At 39.9% G+C, this 25,361-nt stretch overlaps 1 protein-coding gene across 12 annotated transcripts in view; it reads left to right on the top strand.

Moving 5' to 3' along the window:
• ZRANB3 (zinc finger RANBP2-type containing 3) overlaps positions 1 to 25,361 on the top strand; it is a 332,321-nt gene that overhangs the window by 113,427 nt on the left and 193,533 nt on the right. For 11 of the 12 annotated variants that reach the window (XM_054549318.1, XM_054549309.2, XM_054549308.2 and 8 more), the window contains exon 3: positions 19,163 to 19,181. The exons of the other annotated variant lie outside the window; for it this stretch is intronic. In XM_054549318.1, the coding sequence (XP_054405293.1) occupies positions 19,163 to 19,181 (19 nt within the window). The remainder of the gene's footprint in view (positions 1 to 19,162; positions 19,182 to 25,361) is intronic. 12 annotated transcript variants of the gene reach the window in all.

The raw sequence follows: 25,361 nt of genomic DNA, 5'->3' as shown, positions 1-25,361 counted from the left end.
GTTAAATGTATTCCTAGGTATTTTATTTTGTGTGTGTGGCTATGGTAAATGGGACTGAAGTCTTTTTTGGCTCTCAGCTTGGACATTATTGGTGTATAGAAATGCTACTGATTTTTGTATGCTGATTTTGTATCCTGAAACTTTACTGAAGTTGTTTATCAGGTCTAGGAGTCTTTTGGAGGGATCTTTAGCGTTTTCAAGGTATAAAATCATGTAATCAGTGCACAAAGATAATTCAAGTTCCTCTTTTTCTATTTGATTACTTTCTATTTCTTTCTCTTCCTCTGGCTAGGACTTCCAGTTCTGTGTTGAATGGGAGTGGTGAAAGTAGACATCTTAGTCTCGTTCCAGTTCTTCGGTGGAACACTTTCAGCTTTTCCCCATTCAGTATGATGTTGGCTGTGGGTTTGTCATGGATGACTCTTATAATTTTGAGGTATATCCCTGATGCCTAATTTGTTGAGAGTTTTTTTTTTATCATAAAGTGATGTTGGATTTTATCAAATGCTTTCTCAGCATCTATGACGATGATCATGTGTCTTTTGTTTTTAATTCTGTTTATGCAGTGATATAGTTTGGATATCTTCTCCAAATTTCATGTTGAAATGTAATCCCCAATGTTGGAGTTAAGGCCTGGTGGGAGATGTCTGGATCATGAGGGTGGATCACTCATGAATAGCTTGGTGCTTTCCTCGCAATAGTGAGTTCTTTTTTTTTTTTTGAATACAAATTATTTTATTTTATTTTTTTTTTGTTTTGTTTTTTTTTATTTATTTATTTTTTCTTTATTATTATTATTATTATTATTATTATACTTTAGGTTTTATGGTACATGTGCGCAATGTGCAGGTAAGTTACATATGTATACATGTGCCATGCTGGTACGCTGCACCCACCAACTCGTCATCTAGCATTAGGTATATCTCCCAATGCTATCCCTCCCCCCTCCCCCCACCCCACAACAGTCCCTGAAGTGTGATGTTCCCCTTCCTGTGTCCATGTGTTCTCATTGTTCAATTCCCACCTATGAGTGAGAATATGTGGTGTTTGGTTTTTTGTTCTTGTGATAGTTTACTGAGAATGATGATTACCAATTTCATCCATGTCCCTACAAAGGACATGAACTCATCATTTTTGATGGCTGCATAGTATTCCATGGTGTATATGTGCCACATTTTCTTAATCCAGTCTATCATTGTTGGACATTTGGGTTGGTTCCAAGTCTTTGCTATTGTGAATAATGTGGCAATAAACATACGTGTGCATGTGTCTTTATAGCAGCATGATTTATAGTCCTTTGGGTATATACCCAGTAATGGGATGGCTGGGTCGAATGGAATTTCTAGTACTAAATCCCTGAGGAATCGCCACACTGACTTCCACAAGGGTTGAACTAGTTTACAATCCCACCAACAGTGTAAAAGTGTTCCTATTTCTCCACATCCTCTCCAGCACCTGTTGTTTCCTGACTTTTTAATGATTGCCATTCTAACTGGTGTGAGATGGTATCTCATTGTGGTTTTGATTTGCATTTCTCTGATGGCCAGTGATGGTGAGCATTTTTTCATGTGTTTTTTGGCTGCATAAATGTCTTCTTTTGAGAAGTGTCTGTTCATGTCCTTTGCCCACTTTTTGATGGGGTTGTTTGTTTTTTTCTTGTAAATTTGTTCAAGTTCATTGTAGATTCTGGATATTAGCCCTTTGTCAGATGAGTAGGTTGCGAAAATTTTCTCCCATTTTGTAGGTTGCCTGTTCACTCTGATGGTAGTTTCCTTTGCTGTGCAGAAGCTCTTTAGTTTAATTAGATCCCATTTATCAATTTTGGCTTTTGTTGCCATTGCTTTTGGTGTTTTAGACATGAAGTCCTTGCCCATGCCTATGTCCTGAATGGTAATGCCTAGGTTTTCTTCTAGGGTTTTTATGGTTTTAGGTCTAACGTTTAAGTCTTTAATCCATCTTGAATTGATTTTTGTATAATGTGTAAGGAAGGGATCCAGTTTCAGCTTTCTACATATGGCTAGCCAGTTTTCCCAGCACCATTTATTAAATAGGGAATCCTTTCCCCATTTCTTGTTTTTGTCAGGTTTGTCAAAGATCAGATACTTGTAGATATGTGGCATTATTTCTGAGGGCTCTGTTCTGTTCCATTGATCTATATCTCTGTTTTGGTAGCAGTACCATGCTGTTTTGGTTACTGTAGCCTTGTAGTATAGTTTGAAGTCAGGTAGTGTGATGCCTCCAGCTTTGTTCTTTTGGCTTAGGATTGACTTGGTGATGCGGGCTCTTTTTTGGTTCCATATGAACTTTAAAGTAGTTTTTTCCAATTCTGTGAAGAAAGTCATTGGTAGCTTGATGGGGATGGCATTGAATCTGTAAATTACCTTGGGAAGGATGGCCATTTTCATGATATTGATTCTTCCTACCCATGAGCATGGAATGTTCTTCAATTTGTTTGTATCCTCTTTTATTTCCTTGAGCAGTGGTTTGTAGTTCTCCTTGAAGAGGTCTTTCACATCCCTTGTAAGTTGGATTCCTAGGTATTTTATTCTCTTTGAAGCAATTGTGAATGGGAGTTCACTCATGATTTGGCTCTCTGTTTGTCTGTTATTGATGTATAAGAATGCTTGTGATTTTTGCACATTGATTTTGTATCCTGAGACTTTGCTGAAGTTGCTTATCAGCTTAAGGAGATTTTGGGCTGAGACAATGGGGTTTTCTAGATATACTATCATGTCATCTGCAACCAGGGACAATTTGACTTCCTCTTTTCCTAATTGAATACCCTTGATTTCCTTCTCCTGCCTAATTGCCCTGGCCAGAACTTCCAACACTATGTTGAATAGAAGTGGTGAGAGAGGGCATCCCTGTCTTGTGCCAGTTTTCAAAGGGAATGCTTCCAGTTTTTGCCCATTCAGTATGATATTGGCTGTGGGTTTGTCATAAATAGCTCTTATTATTTTGAGATACGTCCCATCAATTCCTAATTTATTGAGAGTTTTTAGCATGAAGGGTTGTTGAATTTTGTCAAAGGCCTTTTCTGCATCTATTGAGATAATCATGTGGTTTTTGTCTTTGGTTCTGTTTATATGCTGGATTACATTTATTGATTTGCGTATATTGAACCAGCCTTGCATCCCAGGGATGAAGCCCACTTGATCATGGTGGATAAGCTTTTTGATGTGCTGCTGGATTCTGTTTGCCAGTATTTTATTGAGGATTTTTGCATCAATGTTCATCAAGGATATTGGTCTAAAATTCTCTTTTTTTGTTGTGTCTCTGCCAGGCTTTGGTATCAGGATGATGCTGGCCTCATAAAATGAGTTAGGGAGGATTCCCTCTTTTTCTATTGATTGGAATAGTTTCAGAAGGAATGGTACCAGCTCCTCCTTGTACCTCTGGTAGAATTCGGCTGTGAACCCATCTGGTCCTGGACTTTTTTTGGTTGGTAAGCTATTGATTATTGCCACAATTTCAGCTCCTGTTATTGGTCTATTCAGAGATTCAACTTCTTCCTGATTTAGTCTTGGGAGGGTGTATGTGTTGAGGAATTTATCCATTTCTTCTAGATTTTCTAGTTTATTTGCATAGAGGTGTTTGTAATATTCTCTGATGGTAGTTTGTATTTCTGTGGGATCGGTGGTGATATCCCCTTTATCATTTTTTATTGCATCTATTTGATTCTTCTCTCTTTTTTTCTTTATTAATCTTGCTAGCAGTCTATCAATTTTGTTGATCCTTTCAAAAAACCAGCTCCTGGATTCATTTATTTTTTGAAGGGTTTTTTGTGTCTCTATTTCCTTCAGTTCTGCTCGGATTTTAGTTATTTCTTGCCTTCTGCTAGCTTTTGAATGTGTTTGCTCTTGCTTTTCTAGTTCTTTTAATTGTGATGTTAGGGTGTCAATTTTGGATCTTTCCTTCTTTGTCTTGTGGGCATTTAGTGCTATAAATTTCCATGTACACACGGCTTTGAATGTATCCCAGAGATTCTGGTATGTTGTGTCTTGGTTCTCGTTGGTTTCAAAGAACATCTTTATTTCTGCCTTCATTTCGTTATGTACCCAGTAGTCATTCAGGAGCAGGTTGTTCAGTTTCCACGTAGTTGTGCAGTTTTGAGTGAGATTCTTAATCCTGAGTTCTAGCTTGATTGCACTGTGATCTGAGAGACAGTTTGTTACAATTTCTGTTCTTTTACATTTGTTGAGGAGTGCTTTACTTCCAAGTATATGGTCAATTTTGGAATAGGTGTGGTGTGGTGCTGAAAAAAATGTATATTCTGTTGATTTGGGGTGGAGAGTTCTGTAGATGTCTATTAGGTCCGCTTGGTGCAGAGCTGAGTTCAATTCCTGGGTATCCTTGTTGACTTTCTGTCTCGTTGATCTGTCTAATGTTGATAGTGGGGTGTTAAAGTCTCCCATTATTAATGTGTGGGAGTCTAAGTCTCTTTGTAGGTCACTCAGGACTTGCTTTATGAATCTGGGTGCTCCTGTATTGGGTGCATATATATTTAGGATAGTTAGCTCTTCTTGTTGAATTAATCCCTTTACCATTATGTAATGGCCTTCTTTGTCTCTTTTGATCTTTGTTGGTTTAAAGTCTGTTTTATCAGAGACTAGGATTGCAACCCCTGCCTTTTTTTGTTTTCCATTTGCTTGGTAGATCTTCCTCCATCCTTTTATTTTGAGCCTATGTGTGTCTCTGCACGTGAGATGGGTTTCCTGAATACAGCACACTGATGGGTCTTGAGTCTTTATCCAATTTGCCAGTCTGTGTCTTTTAATTGGAGCATTTAGTCCATTTACATTTAAAGTTAATATTGTTATGTGTGAATCTGATCCTGTCATTATGATGTTAGCTGGTTATTTTGCTCGTTAGTTGATGCAGTCTCTTCCTAGTCTTGATGGTCTTTACATTTCGGTATGATTTTGCAGTGGCTGGTACCGGTTGTGCCTTTCCATGTTTAGCGCTTCCTTCAGGAGCTCTTTTAGGGCAGGCCTGGTGGTGACAAAATCTCTCAGAATTTGCTTGTCTGTAAAGTATTTTATTTCTCCTTCACTTATGAAGCTTAGTTTGGCAGGATATGAAATTCTGGGTTGAAAATTCTTTTCTTTAAGAATGTTGAATATTGGCCCCCACTCTCTTCTGGCTTGTAGGGTTTCTGCCGAGAGATCCGCTGTTAGTCTGATGGGCTTCCCTTTGATGGTAACCCGACCTTTCTCTCTGGCTGCCCTTAACATTTTTTCCTTCATTTCAACTTTGGTGAATCTGACAATTATGTGTCTTGGAGTTGCTCTTCTCGAGGAGTATCTTTGTGGCGTTCTCTGTATTTCCTGAATCTGAATGTTGGCCTGCCTTGCTAGATTGGGGAAGTTCTCCTGGATAATATCCTGCAGAGTGTTTTCCAACTTGTTTCCATTCTCCCCGTCACTTTCAGGTACACCAATCAGACGTAGATTTGGTCTTTTCACATAGTCCCACATTTCTTGGAGGCTTTGCTCGTTTCTTTTTATTCTTTTTTCTCTAAACTTCCCTTCTGGCTTCATTTCATTCATTTCATCTTCCAGGGCTGATACCCTTTCTTCCATTTGATCGAATTGGCTACTGAGGCTTGTGCATTCTTCACGTAGTTCTCGAGCCTTGGTTTTCAGCTCCATCAGCTCCTTTAAGCACTTCTCTGTATTGGTTATTCTAGTTAGCTATTCGTCTAATTTTTTATCAAAGTTTTCAACTTCTTTGCCTTTGGTTTGAACTTCCTCCTTTAGCTCGGAGTAGTTTGATCGTCTGAAGCCTTCTTCTCTCAGCTCGTCAAAGTCATTCTCCATCCAGCTTTGTTCTGTTGCTGATGAGCAGCTCTGTTCCTTTGGAGGAGGAGAGGCACTCTGATTTTTAGAGTTTCAGTTTTTCTGCTCTGTTTTTTCCCCATCTTTGTGGTTTTATCTGCCTTTGGTCTTTGATGATGGTGACATACAGATGGGGTTTTGGTGTGGATGTCCTTTCTGTTTGTTAGTTTTCCTTCTAACAGTCAGGACCCTCAGCTGCAGGTCTGTTGGTGTTTGCTGGAGGTCCACTCCCGGCCCTATTTGCATGGGTATCAGCAGCGGAGGTTGCAGAACAGCGGATATTGGTGAACAGCAAATGTTGCTGCCAGATCCTTCCTCTGGAAGTTTTGTCTCAGAGGAGTACCCGGCCGTGTGAGGTGTCAGTCTGCCCCTACTTGGGGGTGCCTCCCAGTTAGGCTACTCGGGGGTCAGGGGCCCACTTGAGGAGGCAGTCTATCCGTTCTCAGATCTCCAGCTGCGTGCTGGGATAACCACTACTCTCTTCAAAGCTGTCAGACAAGAACATTTAAGTCTCCAGAGGATTCTGCTGCCTTTTGTTTGGCAATGCCCTGCCCCCCCAGGTGGAGTTTACAGAGGCAGGCAGGCCTCCTTGAGCTGCAGTGGGCTCCCCGCAATTGGAGCTTCCAGGCCGCTTTGTTACCTACTCAAGCCTCAGCAATGGCGGGTGCCCCTCCCCCAGCCTCGCTGCCACCTTGCAGTTTGATCTCAGACTGCTGTGCTAGCAATGAGCGATGTTCCGTGGGCATAGGACCCTCCAAGCCAGGTGCAGGATATAATCTCCTGGTGTGCCGTTTGCTAAGACCATTGGAAAAGCCCAGTATTAGGGTGGGAGGGACCTGATTTTCCAGGTGCCGTCTGTCACCCCTTTCTTTGACTAGGAAAGGGAATTCCCTGACCGTTTGCACTTGCCGGGTGAGGCAATGCCTCGCCCTGCTTTGGCTCCCGCTGGGTGCCCTGCACCCACTGTCCTGCACCCACTTTCCAGCACTCCCCAGTGAGATGAGCCTGGTACCTCAGTTGGAAATGCAGAAATCATCCGTCTTCTACGTCGCCCACACTGGGAGCTGTAGACTGGAGCTTTTCCTATTCGGCCATCTTGGCTGCACTCCCTCAGGCATTTGTTTATAGCAGTGGAAGAATGGCCTAATACCTGTGTATTATGCAATAAAGGTTACATTGAGAAAGAATGGACTGGCCTGGTGCGGTGGTTCATGCCTGTAATCCTAGCACTTTGGGAGGCTAAGCTGGGTAGATCACCTGAGGTCAGGAGTTCCAGACCAGTCTGGCCAACATGGTGCAACCTCATCTCTAGTAAAAATACAAAAATTAGCTGGGCGTGGTGGCCTACACCTGTAATTCCAGCTACTCAGGATGCTGAGGCAGGAGAATTGCTTGAACCCAGGAGGTGGAGGTTGCAGTGAGCTAAGATCGCACCATTGCACTCCAAACTGGGTGACAAGAGTGAAACTGTCTTAAAAAAAACAAAAAAGTCTGGGTGCAGTGGCTAACGCCTGTAATCCCAGCACACTGGGAGGCCGAGGTGGGTGGATCATGAGGTCAGGAGATGGAGACTATCCTGGCTAATGCGGTGAATCCCCATCTCTACTAAAAATACAAAAAATTAGCCAGACGTGGTAGTGGGCACCTGTAGTCCCAGCTACTCAGGAGACTGAGGCAGGAGAATCACTTGAACCTGGGAGCCAGAGGTTGCAGTGAGCCAAGATCGTGCCGCTGCACTCCAGCCTGGGCAACAGAGGGAGACTCTGTCTCAAAAAAAAAAAAAAAGAAAAAAGAAAAAAAAGAGAAAGAATGAACTAACAGGTGTATATGCAATAAAGGTTACATTGAAATATTAAAATATTGCCTCAAATCAAGATGAATGAATAACTCTAGAGCAGTCGGTCCTCGTATGTGATTAATCACTGAAGTCATTTCAAAGGAAAAATATTTTCCAAAAGCCTCATTGTTTACTTAAAATTTTTGTATTATATTAAATATGTACACACCAAAACTAGGTTAAAAAATTTCATATACTTATAGCTTTTAGGAAATATTTTCAAAATATGAAAAATTTTCAAAATTAAATAAAAATAAGGCAAAATAAAAATAGTTCAGTTAACAGTATTAATGTAATATGATAGTATTATTTGGCAGATTCTAAATTGATGCTATTGAGGTTTTATGGCCAAAACTAATAGCCTCATGTCTCTTAAATATTGAAAGTTTATTCATATCCTATACTTCCTTTTTTAATGATGAGGAATTGAGTTCAGCTGCACATAATAATAGCTAAAATATGTTGGACTATTTTCTCCTGCAGTTAACAGGATTTTAGAGCTACACCTTTCCAATCTTCTTGTCCTTTTCTGCCTAGTAGATCACAAGGCAGCTATTACAGTTCCAGATTTGGCATCATTGTGTGATGCAGGAAGAAAGGAAGAAGACAAAATGACATGTGCCAACTGAGTCAACCCTATTTTAACAAGCTTTCCCAGAATCACCACCGAGTGATGTTGACTAAGGCCTCATTGGCCACATTTTGTCATATAACCATAGCTAGTTGAAAAAGTGATTGGAAAAGGAGAGGTTTAGTTCACCACAGGCCCCCCACCCACAGGGTGTGTTAATGAGGGGGAAGGGGAGAAGGGATTTTGGAAAAGCAACAGCAAGCTCTACCACAACTTCTAAGGCCGTTTTTATTGAGGGATGATTTGGAAGCACTATAGCCATCTTCATCACATAAAGATCACATCAACTTTGGGGTGTTATTGAAATCTCTCTCAAGTAGGTATCTAACTGTGTCTGCAATCTGGGAAAGAAAAATGCTTCATATTTGCTCTCATAATTACTGATAATTAAAGTTTAAATTTTAAAAGCTAAAAGAAATCAGTTCCCTCATGAGTATGATGTTCTCCGTGCATGCACCCCTATGTGCCTGGTGATGTCTCAATTCCACACTACCCTAAGTCCGACTATTGTAAAAACCTATTTACTCATCATTCTGCAATAAGAAGTATTTAATATAGGTAAATGGGAAGGGATTTCTCATATAATCCTAAATGCAAAAGGGACCACTAAATATACATAGGCCTGATTTTAAAGTAGTTGCTCAGATGACCCAGAATATACTTAGAGTAATATTTTTTAGAATTTAATCTAAATGACTTAACAGTTAACAAAGAGAATTCTGAGTTCCTTACAAGTTCATAAATTACTGTCCGTAGGCCAAGCCAGGCCCACCAATTATGTTTATAAATAAAGTTTTTTTGGAACACAACCCTGCTCATTTATTTATTTGTTGTCATTGGCTGCTCTTCCAGTATTAGAACAGAGTTGAGTAGTTGTGACAGACATTGCATGCATGACCTGTAAAGCCTAAAATATTTACCATTAGAAAAAAATTTGCCAACCCTTGCCTTAGAATATATTGGTGAACAACCTTTTAAGAATTAGTGACCTAAAGAAAGTTTCTGGTGCAGTGCCAAAAGTTATGACTTTAGTTTGATACATAAGACCTTACTATTAAGACTAGATGAGGCCGAGGTGGGCAGATCATGAGGTCAGGAGTTAGAGACCAGCCTGGCCAACATGGTGAAACCCCATCTCTACTAAAAATACAAAAAACTAACTGGGCATGATGGTGTGTGCCTATATTTCCAGCTACTTGGGAGGCTGAGGCAGGAGAATCACTTGATCCCAGGAGGCGGAGGTTGCAGTGAGCCAAGATCATGCCACTGTACTCCAGCCTGGGCAACAGAGCAAGACTCCATCTAGAGGAAAAAAAAAGACTAGACGAAGAAACAAAATATGGATTTATCAGAAGAGTGAACACACAGAGTCCATGCCAATAGGATGTTATTTATTTATTTATTTTTATTATTACTATTTTTGAGATGAAGTCTTGCTCTGTTGCCCAGGCTGGAGTGCAGTGGTGCGATCTCGTCTCACGGCAACTTCTTCCTCTCAGGTTCAAGCAATTCTTCTGCCTCAGCCTCCCGAGTAGCTGGGATTATAGGCGCCCGCTTCCACGCTCGGCTAATGTTTGTACTCTCAGTAGACATGGGTTTTCACCGTGTTGGCCAGGCTGGTCTCAAACTCTTGACCTCTTGATCCGCCTGCCTTGGCCTTCCAAATTGCTGGGATTACAGGTGTGGGCCACCACGCCCAGCCAGGATGTAATTTAATAGGAATAAATTCAAAGTCCTAAGTTCAGAATTGAGAAAAATACGAAAACCTTTTCGAAAAACAAATTAGGCCTTATACACTGAAAGAGCTGCAATGACAGAGATCACCAGTTACAGAAATGGTAGTCTTGAATTGATAGAATCTTTTGTTTTGCCCCTTCCCCGTGACCATGTACCAAGATCTTTCTCATTCAAAAGCATGTTATTGGCATTCCTTACAAACAGCACTCAAATGACAACTCAGTTATAAGTGAAAAAGATAGAATACTAAGCAATACTAAATATTTTTAGTAACAATACTAAACATTTTTCATTTTTGTCATCATGTTGTGAGTTAAAGTGTCTAAAGAGAATCTTCTGTCTAACCTTGTATGCCCTCTCTTAAGAATATAAGTGGCATGCCTATGAAAAGACAATGTAAAAAAACCCCTCCAGTTTATATGTGTTCACCCTCGTTCCTTCCAGGGTGCAGCTTAGTCAGTCTTACTCTAAAACTTTAGCCTGTGATCTTATTTCCTATAACATTGTTCATATTTTAAAAACCTGTGAATTTTTGTCGATGGCATACTTAATATGTTGCCACCAATTGAATGTACACTTTAATACTATCTGAGGTTGTAGTTTTAAAACACTGTATTTCTGATCTATAATTCACATATGCTTATAAATTCATAGACTTCTAGAAGGATACATAAGACAGCAGGTCCAGAGGTTGCTTCTGGGAAGGGGCTTGGGGAGCTGGGAGACCAGGTGACAGGGTGAAGAGAAACATTTCACTGTATATTCTATTGTGCCTTTTTACTGTTGGTCCATGTACATGTATAGCCATTCAAGTAAATCAATGAAATATCTTTTAAAACCCATATCTTCTCCAGAATCATCTTCTAACCTAGGCATAGTTCATTTGCAAATCATACTATCATCACAGTCACACTATGGACGTGAAACAGCCAACCAAAGCAACTATGACAAGTCAAAGATTCAACAAGTGTACTGAACACAGTGTGATTAGGTGGTTGTCATCATTTAGGGAAAATAATTGGTTGAATAGGTATATGAAAACCCAGTTTACACAGAAATCCAAGGAGAACTGATCAGTAAAAAAAGTGACAAAATGCTGGGCGCAGTGGCTCACGCCTGTAATCCCAGCGCTCTGGGAGGTCGGGGCTGGCGGATCACGAGGTCAAGAGATCAAGACCATCCTGGCTAACACAGTGAAACCCCGTCTCTACTAAAAATACAAAAAAAATTAGCCGGGCGTGGTGGCGGGTGCCTATAGTCCCAGCTACTCCGGAGGCTGAGGCAGGAGAATGGTGTGAACCCAGGAGGCGGAGCTTGCAGTGAGCCGAGATAGCGCCACTGCACTCCAGCCTGGGAAACAGAGCGAGACTCCATCTCAAAAAAAAAAAAAAAAAAAGTGACAAAAGAAATGGTTTTTGTTTGTCCAAAGGAGGTAGAAAAAAAGAGTAAGGGCAAAAAGATGCAGTGAAATGTGCAGCACAAGGCTTGATACCTTTAACAGTGGAAGTCAAGAGTCAGAAGCTAGTAGATGAAATTAAGAACAGGCATGTAGGGCCAGGTGTGGTGGCTCATGCCTGTAATCCCAGCACTTTGGGAGGCCGAGGCGGGCAGATCACGAGGTCAGGAGATCAAGACCATCCTGGCTAACACAGTGAAACCCCGTCTCTACTAAAAATACAAAAAAATTAGCCAGGTGTGGTGGCGGGCACCTGTAGTCCCAGCTACTGGGGAGGCTGAGGCAGGAGAATGGCATGAACCCGGGAGGCAGAGCTTGCAGTGAGTGGAGATCACGCCACTGCACTCCAGCCTGGGTGACAGAGCGAGACTCCATCTCAAAAAATAAATAAATAAATAATAAGAAAAACAAAAAGAAAAAGAAAAAGAAAAAGAACAGGCATGTAAAACGTGGAGAGCAAATGGACATGATCCTTATTGCTGCAATTCTCCAAAGATATGTAGTTCATAAATGTGCAAGATATGGAGAAACAGCCACTTCTGCTGCATATGCAGACAATGACCCTAAGTATGTGTCTCCTCCTTGTATATGTTTTGGGGGAGGAGAGGTAAGGGAAAGGGTTACATGGTAACTTTCAGCATTCCTCTTGATCTAGGGCTATAAAAGCAGCAGAATACCGTAGCTTATTGAAAGCGCAGCAAACAGGACATTTCCAGAGTGTAGCAGAAAGCAGGCCTGGAAGCCCACTGTATCCCTAGCATGTATTCACAGTTACCAATGGAAACAATGGTTACTTTTAGTAGCCCTCCTGCTAAAATAACTTAAATTAGAAATGGGTTCTTGGCTGAAGAAATTAAGCAAGATTTCTGGTTAAAAAGTTTAAAGAAGGAGAGGAGCTACGTGAGCATGTTCAAATGCTATCTTTAACTATAATAGAAATCTTTCTTATTTCTTCAACAGGATATACCCATCCTAAAGTGAAAATAGAAGGTTTTTCTTTCCTTTCCTTTTTTTTTTTTTTTTTTTTTTTGAGGCAGGGTCTGGCTTTCTTGCCCAGGCTGAAGTGTAGTGGTACGATCATGCCTCACTGCAGATTAAACTTCCTGGGCTCAAGCAGTTCTCCTACCTCAGTCTCCCAAGTAGCTGGGGCTAGAGGCACACACCACCACACCTGCCTAGTTTTTTATTTTTATTTTTAGTGGAGAGGAGGTCTCGCTATGTCGCCCATGCTGGTCTCAGATTGGTACACTAAAGTAATCCTCCCACCTCAGCTTACCAAAGTGCTGGGGTTATAGTCATGAGCCACCTTGTCCAGTCTCTTGGTTTTGTTTGTTTTTGTTTGTTTGTTTGTTTAGATGCAGTCTCACTCTGTTGCCCAGGCTGGAGCACAGTAGCATGATAATAATAGCTCACTACAGACTCAACCTCCTGGGCTCAAGGGATCCTCCTGCCTCAGCATCCCTAGTAGCTGAGACTACAGGCGTGGATAACACACCTGGCTAATATTTTTTAATTTTATTTTAAATTTTTTCCTTTTTGTTTTTGTGGGTACAGAGTAAGTGTATATATTTATGGGGTACACGAGCTATTTTGATACAGACATACAATGCATAATAAGCAGATGTATCACCTCAAGCATTTATTCTTTATGTTACAAACAATCCAATTATATTCTTTTAATTATTTTTAAATGTACAATTTAATTATTATTGACTATAGTCACCCCATTGTGCTATTGAATACTAGATATTATTCATTCTATTTTTATTTACCCATTAACCATCCCGACTTTCCCCCTACCCCACCACTACCCTTCCCAGCCTCTAATAGCCATCATTCTATTCTCTATCTCCATGAGTTCAGTTGTCTTAATTTTGGATTCCCACACATAAGTGAGAATGTGCAAAGTTTGTCTTTCTGTGCCTGGCTTATTTCACTTAACATAATGACCTCTAGTTCCACCCATGTTGTTGGAAATGACAGGATCTCATTCTTTTTTATGGCTGAATAGTACTCCATTGTGTATATGTACCACATTTTCTTTATCTCTTCATCTGTTGATGGACATGTAGGTTGTTTCCAAATCTTGGCTATTGTGAATAGTGCTTCAATAAACATGGGAGTGCAGATATCTCTTTGATACACTAATTTCCTTTCCTTTGGGTATATACCTAGCAGTAGGATTGCTGGATCAGATGGAAGCTCTATTTTTAGTTTTTGTGAGGAACCTCCAAATTGTTCCCCATAGTGGCGATACTAATTTACATTCCCACCAGCAGTGTACAAGTGTTCCCTTTTCTCCATATCCTTGTCAGCATTTGTTGTTGCTTGTCTTTCATTTTAACTGGGGTGAGATGATATCTCATTATAGTTTTGATTTGCATTTCTCTGATGATCAATGATGTCGAGCACATTTTCATATAACTGTTTGCCCTTTGTATGTCTTCTTTGAAAAATATCTATTCAGATCTTTTGTCCATTTAAAAAATTGGATTATTAGATTTTTTTCCTGAAGAGTTGTTTGAGCTTCTTCTTTATTCTGGTTATTAATCCCTTGTCAGATGAATAGTTTGCAAATATTTTCTCCTATTCTGTGGGTTGTCTCTTTACTTTGTGGATTGTTTCCTTTTGTGTGCAGAAGCTTTTTAACTTGATGTGATCCCATTTGTCCATTTTATTTGGTTGCCTGTGTTTGTGGGTTGTTACTCAAGAAATCTTTGCCCAGCCAGGCACCGTGGTTCACCCCTGTAATCCCAGCACTTTGGGAGGCCGAGGCAGGTGGATCATTTGAGGTCAGGAGTTTGAGACCAGCCTGGCCAAAATGGTGAAACCCTGTCTCTACTAGAAATACAAAAATTAGCCGGCGTCATGGTGTGCACCTGTAGTCATAGCTACTCGGGAGGCTGAGGCATGAGAATCGCTTGAACGTGGGAGGCAGAGGTTGTAGTGAGCCAAGATTGCACCACTGCACTCCAGCCTGGGTGACAGAGAGAAACTGTGTCTCAAAAATAAAAAAAATTTAAAAAAAAAAGAAATCTTTGCCCATTCTTGTGTCCTGGAGCATCGCCTCAGTGTTTCCTTGTAGTAGTTTCATGATTTGAGGTCTTAGATTTAAGTCTTTAATCCATTTTGATTTGATTTTTGTTTATGGTGAGAGATGGTTTAATTCTTCTGAATGCAGATATCCAGTTTTCCCAGCACCATTTATTGAAGAGACTGCCCTTTCTCCCAGTGTATGTTTTTGACAGCTTTATCCAAAATGAGTTCACTGCAGATGTATGGATTTGTTTCTGGGTTCTCTATTCTGTTGCTTTGGTCTGTGTGTCTGTATTTATGCTAGTACCTTGCTGGTGACAATAGCTCTGTAGTATAATTTGAAGTCAGATAATGTGATTCCTCTAGTTTTGTTTTTGCTCAGGATGGCTTTGACTATTCTGGGTCTTTTGTGGTTCCATATAAGTTTTAGAATTGTTTTTTCTGTTTCTGTGAAGAGTGTACTTTTTTTTTTTTTTTTTTTTTGTAGAGACAAGGTCTTGCTATGTTGTGCAGGCTGATCTCAAAGTCCTGCATTCAAGCAGTCCTGCCTCAGCCTCCCAAAGCACTTCGGGATTATGGACATAAGCCACTACACCCAGCTTAGTATCTTTTACATAAATGGACATTCCTTCTCATTCTCTTTTGCTGGATTCTTCCCCTCTCTTGACTTCTCATTGTTGTAGTGCTCCAAGGCTTTTTTTCCCTTGTGGTAAAAAAACACAATGTAAAATTTACTACCTTAACCATTTTAATTTTACAGTGTAGTAGTGTTAACGATATCTTATTATGTAAGGTATAGGTAACAACTTTTTCATCTAGTAAATCTGAAACTCTACACCCATTTAACAGCTCCTCTTTTCCTCCTCCCTTGTCTCTATACTCTTCCTTCCTAGGTGATCACATCTAGTCTCTTGACTGAAATATCATCTATTTTGCTTTAGAATAATTTCAGCTTCCCATCTCCTTACCTCCCTTCAGTTTTGAATATTCAGATTTTTGGATTATGTCCCTTCTGTTTCTAGTCTTTATTTAGAGTATATATGGTCCATTAAATTATCACATATCAAGCTTCATTGCTTACCAGATTCCCTTTTCCTTTTTTCCTATCTTGAATCTATGTTAAGGTGTTTTTATTGTTTGGTTATTTTCTCAAGTATTTTTACTGAAATGGTTTGCTTTAGTGGTGTAATTTTGGTAATCTTGAATAGCCTTAAATATCTTTTTCCCATCCCGTAACAAATCGGGGGTATCTCAGCTGAGTATAAGATTCATAACTTCTAAGCTGGGCATGGTGGCTCACGCCTGTAATCCCAGCACTGTGGGAGGCCAAGGCAGGCAGATCATGAGATCAGGAGTTTGAGACCAGCCTGGCCACCATAGTGAAACCCTGTCTCTACTTAAAAAAAAAAAAAAAAAAAATTAGCTGGGCGTGGTGGTGGGCGCCTGTTTACCCAGCTACTTGAGAGGCTGAGGCAGGAGAATCGCTTGAGCCCGGAAGGCGGAGGTTGCAGTGAGCCGAGATCGCACCATTGTACTCCAGCCAGGAAAACAGAGTGAGACTCCATCTAAAAAAAAAAAGGTTCATAACTTCTGCTGCTTTTCGTTTCAGTTAGTTTAGATCCTGTTGCATTTTATTCTAGCTTCTAGAGTTGATGATTAGACCAGTACCAGTTCTAGTTTTCTCTTTATGGATAATTGTTCTTTCTTTCTGGACACTTATAAGATTTTTTCTTTATTTGTAAAATTAATGAATTTTACAAGGATATAATAGATATTTGTCTTTTCTCTTTAATCCATCCTGAAACTTGGTTTCCCTTTTCACTTATCCACCAAAAGCCAGCCCAGAGAAATTTCCCTTTATTAGTTACTTAATTGTTGCCTTTCCTCCATCTGGCGCTTTTTCTCTTTTTGAACACCTATTTTTCGTAAAATAGGTCTTCTGGGACTATCTTCAGGTCTTTCTGTTCCTTCAGTATTTCCATTTATTTTGCTTTCTGTTCTGTGCTTTGAGAGAATCCACATACTGCATCTTCCAGTCTATTTATTTAGCTGTCAGTAATGATCATCTTTAAAAAAAAAGTTCATGTTCTCGTTTTGCTTTGAAATCTATACATGAATCTTCCTGGAAAAAAAAAATCATGTTTTTCAAAGTATTGCTTTTTAGTTTTCTAATCCATTGGCTTGTTTACAAAGAATGTAATAAATTTTTTACTCTTATATATGTTTTAAGTTTCAATTAAAGTATTTGAATTTTATTTTTTGTAAAGATATTTATTGGGGCCGGGTGCAGTGGCTCACGCTTATAATCCCAGCAGTTTGGCAGGCCTAGGTGGGTGGATCACATGAGTCCAGGAGTTCTAGACCAACCTGAACAACATAGTGAAACCCTGTCTCTACAAATAAAAAAAATAGCTGGGTGTGGTGGCATACACCTGTAGTCCCAGCTACTTTGGAGGCTGAGGTGGTAGGATCATTAGAGGTCAAGGCTGCAGTGAGCCGTGATCGTGCCACTGCCCTCTATCCTGAGTGACAAAGGGAGACTGTCTCAGAAAAAAAAACCCAAAAAACATATTTATTCGGTAAGCTGACATCTTTTTGAACAGTGAAATTTCATTTTCATTTAACTGTAATGAATTCATTGGTAATTTATTTACTCCAAATGCTTAATTTGTTGTTGTTGTTGTTGTTGTTTTTGAGACAGAGTCTCACTCTGTTGCCCAAGCTGGAGTGCAGTGGCATGATCTTGGCTCACTGCAACCTCTGCCTCCCGGGTTCAAGTGTTTCTCCTGCCTCAGCCTCCCAAGTACCTGGGACTACAGGGGCGCGCCATCACACCTGGCTAATTTTTTACTTTTAGTACAGACAGGGTTTCACCATGTTGGCCAGGCTGGTCTCGTACTCCTGACCTCAGGTGATCCAGTCGCCTTGGCTTCCCAAAGTGCTGGGATTACAGGCGTTAGCCACCGTGCCTGGCCATTATTTGTATTTTATATATAGAAATAAATCTTATAAGATTATATGATATCAAGAGAACTGTTAATAAAGGAACAATAAAATAGAAAAAGTAGCTTTTTCCTGCCCTTTTTTTTTTTTTTTTTTTGTATTTTCATTTTGTTTTGTTTTGTTTTAGAGATAGGGTCTCCCTCTGTTGTCCAGGCTGGAGTACAGTGGGACAATCATAGCTCAGTGTGGCTTCCAATTCCTGGCCTCAATCTATCCTCCTACCTCACCCTCCTGAGCCACTGGGATAACAGGCATGAGCCACTGTACCTGGCCTCTTGCCAATTTTTATAATATTCCAGCACTTTTTTTAGGTTGTCTGGAAATATCCTTACTTAAGGGATTGGTTTTACCGCTTATCATATATTTGCTGTCTCAAAGGAACACCCGATGATCCTGACCATGCCTGCTATTCTTTCCCTTTGCCCTTTGTTTTTCTGCTACTTAATACTTGAGTTTATGCCCCCATCCTCAATTATCATTGTATAGAATTTATTTATACAGGTTAATAAGAAAGAACTGAGAAAAGAAAGTTTAGCAAAGTAATAGAAATAAAAACTCAGCGGCCGGGTGCGGTGGCTCACGCCTGTAATCCCAACACTTTGGGAGGCCGAGGTGGGTGGATCACGAGGTCAGGAGATCGAGACCATCCTGGCTAACACGGTGAAACCCCGTCTCTATGAAAAATACAAAAAATTAGCCTGGTGTGGTGGTGGGTGCTTGTAGTCCCAGCTACTCGGGAGGCTGAGGCAGGAGAATAGCGTGAACCTGGGAGGCAGAGCTTGCAGTGAGCGGAGATCGCACCACTGCACTCCAGCCTGGGCAACAGAGCGAGACTCCATCTCAGAAAAGAAAAAAAAAAGAAAGAAATAAAAACTCAGCTTAAAGGTAGGCTTAGCATATATAGTTATGTATTCAACTTATGCTAATATGTAATTCACACTTATTTTCTTATATTTTAATGCAGCATTCTTCTCTTTATAGGGAATACCAATCTTAAGGTTTAAGGATGAGGAGGGTGGTCATTGGTACAATCACTTACCACTTTGCTCACGTTTTTGAAGGGTCATTGTAGCTATCTTCATGGGTGGGCTGTGGAAACAGCACATCTGAAGCTCTAACACTCCCACGTAGCCATATGCCTTTGGCAACTGGAGAGTCATATAAAATCAGCACTGGCCCATGTTCTCATACTTATAAACACCTCTCTCTGGCTTACTACTTTAGTATTTATAAACTATTTTGTGACAAGCTACTTAATCAGAACTTTAAAAATGGTTCACTTTGCCTGGACACGGTTGCTCACACCTGTAATCCCAGCACTTTGGGAGGCTGAGGCGAGTGGATCACGAGGTCAAGAGATCGATACCATCCTAAGCAACATGGTGAAACCCCTTCTCTACTAAAAATACAAAAATTAGATGGGCGTGGTGACACGCACCTGTAGTTCCATCTACTCAGGAGGCTGAGGCAGGAGAATCACTTGAACCTGGGAGACAGAGGTTGCAGTGAGCTGAGATCGCACCACTGCACTCCAGCCTGGTGACAGAGCAAGACTCTGTCTCAAAAAAAAAAAAAAAAAAGGAAAATGTTCACTTTGATAATTAATTTTTTTTTATTTTTTCCAGGTGTATGGTGGCTGATGAAGTAAGTGTTCAATGGTTTTTATGTCTTTTATAAGATTACACAGCTTGTTTTTAGTGTCCGCTATTTTCCATGTACTCTTTCTCCATATGACTATATGTCTATATATGGGGATGGGGAGAGAGAGAAAGATGGGAGGGTCAGGAGGGAGGGAGAGAGAGAATGAGAATGAAAGAATGTGTGTGTGTGTGTTTTCTAGACATGCATCTGATACATATGTTAATATTAACATTAGTGACCCCAAATAGTTACCTAGGATGCATGGATGAGCTTTGAAATGCAGCCCCCCAAAAAGCTTTTGTTATAATAGTACTTGCTTAAAAGCTAAACTTTAAAGATTCTGTTCTAAAGGTTATTGTTAATTGTTTCCTATGAGTTTGAAACATAGTTCTGAAATGGTATTTTATTATCAGTCAACAGTTTGATACATTTAAATGGCATGTGCTTATATGTATCCCTATTCGTGTTTTCTCTCTGAAATGGAGGCTCTTGTTACATGAACTATGATATTCTTTGTGTACATTCTCAGACTAATATAAATCAATAAAGTTCTAATTTTTAACAACAGTTTGAGAAATGTGTTGCTGTTTTTCATTATGTCTTTAAGAATAACAGCAAAACAGCCAGGCGCAGTAGCTCACGCCTGTAATCCAACACTGGGAGGCCGAGGCAGGTGGATCATGAGGCCAGGAGTTTGAGACCATCCTGGCTAACACGGTGAAACCCCATCTCTATTAAAATACAAAAAATTAGCCGGGCATGGTGGCGGGCATCTGTACTCCAAGCTAGTCAGGAGGCTGAGGCAGGAGAATGGCATGAACCCAGGAGGCAGAGCTTGCAGTGAGCCGAGAGCATGCCACTGCACTCCAGCTTGGGTGACAGAGTGAGACTCCGTCTCAAAAAAAAAAAAAAGAATAACAGCAAAACATACACTTTTCAAAATATATTAGAGATGAAGGAAATGGAAACTGAATTGTTAAAAAATAAAAGTGGAATCATCAAAAAATTCTCCCAATTAATTATGATTTAGTTTTACTTGCATATAGACTCCCACCAATGGCTTATCTCTGTAGTCTCTTCTTTTCAGACGGAATCTGGCTCTGTTGCCCAGGGTGCAGTGCAATGGCACGATCTCGGCTCACTGCAACCTCCGCCTCCCGGATTCAAGCAATTCTCTTGCCTCAGCCTCCCGAGTAGCTGGGACTACAGGCGCTCATCACCATGCCCAGCTAATTTTTGTATTTTTAGTACAGAAGGGGTTTCACCATTTTGGCCAAGATGTTTTCCATCTCTTGACCTCGTGATCCGCCCACCTCAGCCTCCCAAAGTCCTGGGATTGCAGGCGTGAGCCACCGTGCCTGGCCTGTAGTCTGTTTTTAAGGAAAAACATGAATAGAGAATTTAAGGATTTATTTAAGGAATAACATGAGTCCTATACAGAAATGTTGATATAGGGGTTCATAGTTCATGCTAATTTATAATGGCCTAATTTTTTAGTTTGAACTCTTCATTCATTCAATAGGTGTTTATTTAGACTAGATATAGTTAGAAAGAGAGTCATTGCCAGTGAAGAACTTTAGCGATATAATTGGAGAAACAAGACATAGACATTTGGGAAACAATAAACAGAAATTTTTCTTTTGAAACAGGATGAGTTCTTTTGTTGTTTTGTTTTTGTTTTTGTATTTGTTTTTGTTTTTATTTTGAGGAGGAGTCTCGCTCTGTTGCCCAGACTGGAGTGCAGTGGCGCGATCTCGACTCACTGCAAGGTTCACCTCCCAGGTTCATGCCATTCTCCTGCCTCAGCCTCCGGAGTAGCTGGGACTACAGGCACCCGCCACCATGCCAGGCTAATTTTTTGTATTTTTAGTAAAGACACGGTTTCACTGTGTTAGCCAGGATGGTCTCAATCTCCTGACCTCAGGTGATCCGTCCGCCTCTGCCTCCCAAAGTGCTGGGATTATAGGCGTGAGCCATCGCGCTCGGCCTAAAACAGGATGAGCTCTAAACGGCTCTTCATAAATTAATTAATTTGAGAGTCCAAATGACTGAAAGAGGCTTACATTTTTAGTCCTTGAATATGTTTTCAACAAATAGAAATGTGAACTCATTCTCCAAAACCTCAAGACTAGCCATAACTATTTCCTCTTATATATATACATGTATAGAACATATATGTCATATATGTATATGCATGTGTATAAATTCTTTTCCAAACAGACTAGTTGATGTCCACAGAAAATATATTATAAAAGGTAACAAACAGCATCCTTTATGATTTCCACAAGTAAGTCATGGGTAAAAATCTTAGCAGTTATGGTACACCATTGGTTCTTTGGTCCTCACTTTGATGTTGTAGAAATCTAGATGCACCTTAAATCTATGGAATTCACCATGGATTCAGATAAACACTTGATCTGCACCATAACCCTTCTGATATGGTTTGGCTGTGTCCCCACCCAAATCTCATCTTGAATTGTAGCTACCATAATTCCCACATGGGATGGGAGGGGTGACCCAGTGGGGGATAGTTGAATCATGAGGGTGGGTCTCTCCCATGCTGTTCTCATGATAGTCAGTAAGTCTCACGAGATCTGATGGTTTTATAAATGGGAGTTCCCCTGCACATGCTCTCTTGCATGCTGCAGTATAAAAGATGTGACTTTACTCCTCTTTCACCTTCCACTATAATTGTGGAGCCTCCCTAGCCATGTGGAACTGTGAATTAAACCCAGATTCGGGTTTATAAATTACCCAGATTCGGGTATGTCTTTATTGGCAGTGTGAGAACAGACTAAGACACCTTCTTAACTCTTATATTCTCTAACAAACCCTTATCCTCAGTTAACGAGTATGCAGAGGTCACGAACCCTTAGCCAGCAAGAGCGTTCCCGTTATACAAATCACTTTTCCATTTCTTGTGATTTACAATTACATAGCACTTTTCACATTTGGCTAATTCACATGTTGTCATCTTCTTTCAAAACCATTCTTACTTTTTAATTAAATACATTGCAAAATCCGTTTAATATTTCCTCAATACTTAAAAAAACTTCTACCTTTCTATCCATCATAATTACTTAATTACTTCTCTCTTTTCACCAGCATTTTTGAAGACCCATTATTTTACACCTATTTGACTTGACAGGGTTTATGATGTTATATCCTATTAATAATGTTGATTAAGAAAAAATCTTCAACTTTATACATGAATACAAGAATCAGGCCATAGAAATAAACAGAATGACATACAAGACGTAAGATCACAGCTCATAACCACTAATAATCTATTTAGTGGTAGAGTTGGACTGCTATTTTTATGGAATCTTACCATGCCAGTGTGGATGAAAGTTAATAAATTAAATGTGCTGAAGTAAAAAGAACTTCTATATATGTAAATTATATGAACTCTGGTTTAACCTTCATTCTGTTTTCTAATATGGTTTTCCTTCTCTTGCTTTTATCATAAAACAGTGGTGAAGCCAGAGAAGGAAGTACAATTTATAATTTAAAGGCCAACCACTTTTTGATTTGTAAATTAAAAATAGATTTTGATGTGATGACTGTTTGACTCATCAAATAGTGAAAAGCCTTGGGAGAGCAATTTTACATCTGTGTTATTGAACCTACTTTTTTTTTTTTTATAAATGCTTGAATACTCACTTGGAGTATTGTGTACTTTAGCTGTCTGCTGTGATCTTTTCTCCCTAGCTTTAGAAACAAATGACGTCCTTCACTAGTATTATACCCCTTCTTTCGGTATCTTTTCATTGTTATCTTTTTCTTCTTCTTTTCTTTTTTTTTTTTTTAATTCTTTAAGATCTAGGGTACCTGTGCAAAACGTGCAGGTTTGTTACATAGGTATACATGTGCCATGTTGGTTTGCTGCACCCATCAACTCGTCATTTACATTAGGTATTTCTCCTAATGCTATCCCTCCCCCAGGGCCCCACCCCCGAAAGGCCCCCGTGTGTGATGTTCCCTGCCCTGTGTCCAAGTGTTCTCATTGTTCAGTTCCCACCTAAGAGTGAGAAAATGCGGTGTTTGGTTTTCTGTCTTTGTGATAGTTTGCTGATAATTATGGTTTCCAGCTTCATCCATGTCTCTGCAAAGGACATGAACTTATCCTTTTTTATGGCTGCATAGCATTCCATGGTGTATATGTGCCACATTTGCTTAATCCAGTCTGTCATTGATGGACATTTGGGTTGGTTCCAAGTCTTTGCTATTGTGAATAGTGCCCCAGTAAACATACGTGTGCATGTGTCTTTATAGTAGCATGATTTATAATCCTTTGGGTATATACCCAGTAATGGGGTCACTGGGTAAAATGGTATTTCTAGTTCTAGATCCCTGAGGAATCACCACACTGTCTTCCACAATGGTTGAACTAGTTTACACTCCCACCAACAGTGTTAAAGCATTCCTATTTCTCCACATTTTCTCCAGCATGTGTTGTTTCCTGACTTTTTAATGATCTCCATTCTAACTGGCATGAGATGGTATCTCATTGTGGTTTTGATTTGCATTTCTCTGATGAGCAGTGACGATGAGCATTTTTTCATGTGTCTATTGGCTGCATAAATGCCTTCTTTTGAGAAGTATCGGTTCATATCCTTTGCCCACTTTTTGATGGGGTTGTTTGTTTTTTTCTTGTAATTTGTTTGAATTCTTTGTAGATTCTGGTTATTAGCCCTTTTTCACACGGGGAGATTGCAAGAATTTTCTCCCATTTTTTAGGTTGCCTGTTCACTCTGATGGTAGTTTCTTTTGCCTTGCAGAAGCCCTTTAGTTTAATTAGATCCCATTTGTCTATTTTGGCTTTTGTTGCCATTGCTTTTGGTGTTTTAGTCATGAAGTCCTTGCCCATGCCTATGTCCTGAATGGTATTGCCTAGGTTTTCTTCTAGGGTTTTTAAGGGTTTAGGTCTAACATTCAAGTCTTTAATCCATCTTGAATTAATTTTTGTATAAGGTATAAAGAAGGGATCCAGTTTCAGCTTTCTACACATGGCTAGCCAGTTTTCTGATCACCATTTATTAAACAGGTAATTCTTTCCCCATTTTTTGTTTTTGTCAGGTTTGTCAAAGATCAGATGGTTGTAGATCTGTGGTGTTATTTCTGAGGCCTCTGTACTGATCTATTGCTCAATATATCTGTTTTAATACCAGTACCATGCTGTTTTGGTTACTGTAGCCTTATAGTATAGTTTGAAGCCAGGTAGCATGATGCTTCCAGCTTTGTTTTTTTTGCATAGGATTGTCTTGGCAATGCATGCTCTTTTTTGGTTCCATATGAACTTTAAGTAGTTTTTTCCAATTCTGTGAAGAAAGTCATTGGTAGCTTGATGGGGATGGCATTGAATCTATAAATTACCTTGGGCAGTATGGCCATTTTCACGATATTGATTCTTCCTACCCATGAGCATGGAATGTTCTTCCATTTGTTTGTATCCTCTTTTATTTCATTGAGCAGTGGTTTGTAGTTCTCCTTGAAGAGGTCCTTCACATCCCTTCTAAGTTGGATTCGTAGGTATTTTATTCTCATTGAAGCAATTGTGAATGGGAGTTCACTCATGATTTGGCTCTCTGTTTGTCTGTTAGTGGTGTATAAGAATGCTTGTGATTTTTGCACATTGATTTTGTATTCTGAGACTTTGCTGAAGTTGCTTATCAGCTTAAGGAGATTTTGGGCTGAGACAATGGGGTTTTCTAGACATACAATCATGTCATCTGCAACCAGGGACAATTTGACTTCCTCTTTTCCTATTTCAATACCCTTTATTTCTTTCTCCTGCCTTATTGCCATGGCCAGAACTTCCAACACTGTGTTGAATAGGAGTGGTGAGAAAGTGCATCCGTGTCTTGTGCCAGCTTTCAAAGGGAATGCTTCCAGTTTTTGCCTATTCAGTATGATATTGGCTGTGGATTTATCATAAATAGCTCTTATTATTTTGAGATACGTCCCATCAGTACCTAATGTATTGAGAGTTTTTAGCATGAAGAGTTGTTGAATTTTGTCAAAGGCCTTTTCTGCGTCTATTGAGATAATCATGTGGTTTTTGTCATTGGTTCTGTTTATATGCTGGATTACATTTATTGATTTGCATAGGTTGAACCAGCCCTGCATCCCAGGGATGAAGCCGACTTAATTATTGTGGATAAGCTTTTTGATGTGCTGCTG

The sequence above is a fragment of the Pongo abelii genome, chromosome 11 (assembly GCF_028885655.2).
Source record: "Pongo abelii isolate AG06213 chromosome 11, NHGRI_mPonAbe1-v2.0_pri, whole genome shotgun sequence".
Classification (NCBI taxonomy): Eukaryota; Metazoa; Chordata; class Mammalia; order Primates; family Hominidae; genus Pongo; species Pongo abelii.
This window is presented reverse-complemented; position numbering and strand designations above follow the sequence as displayed.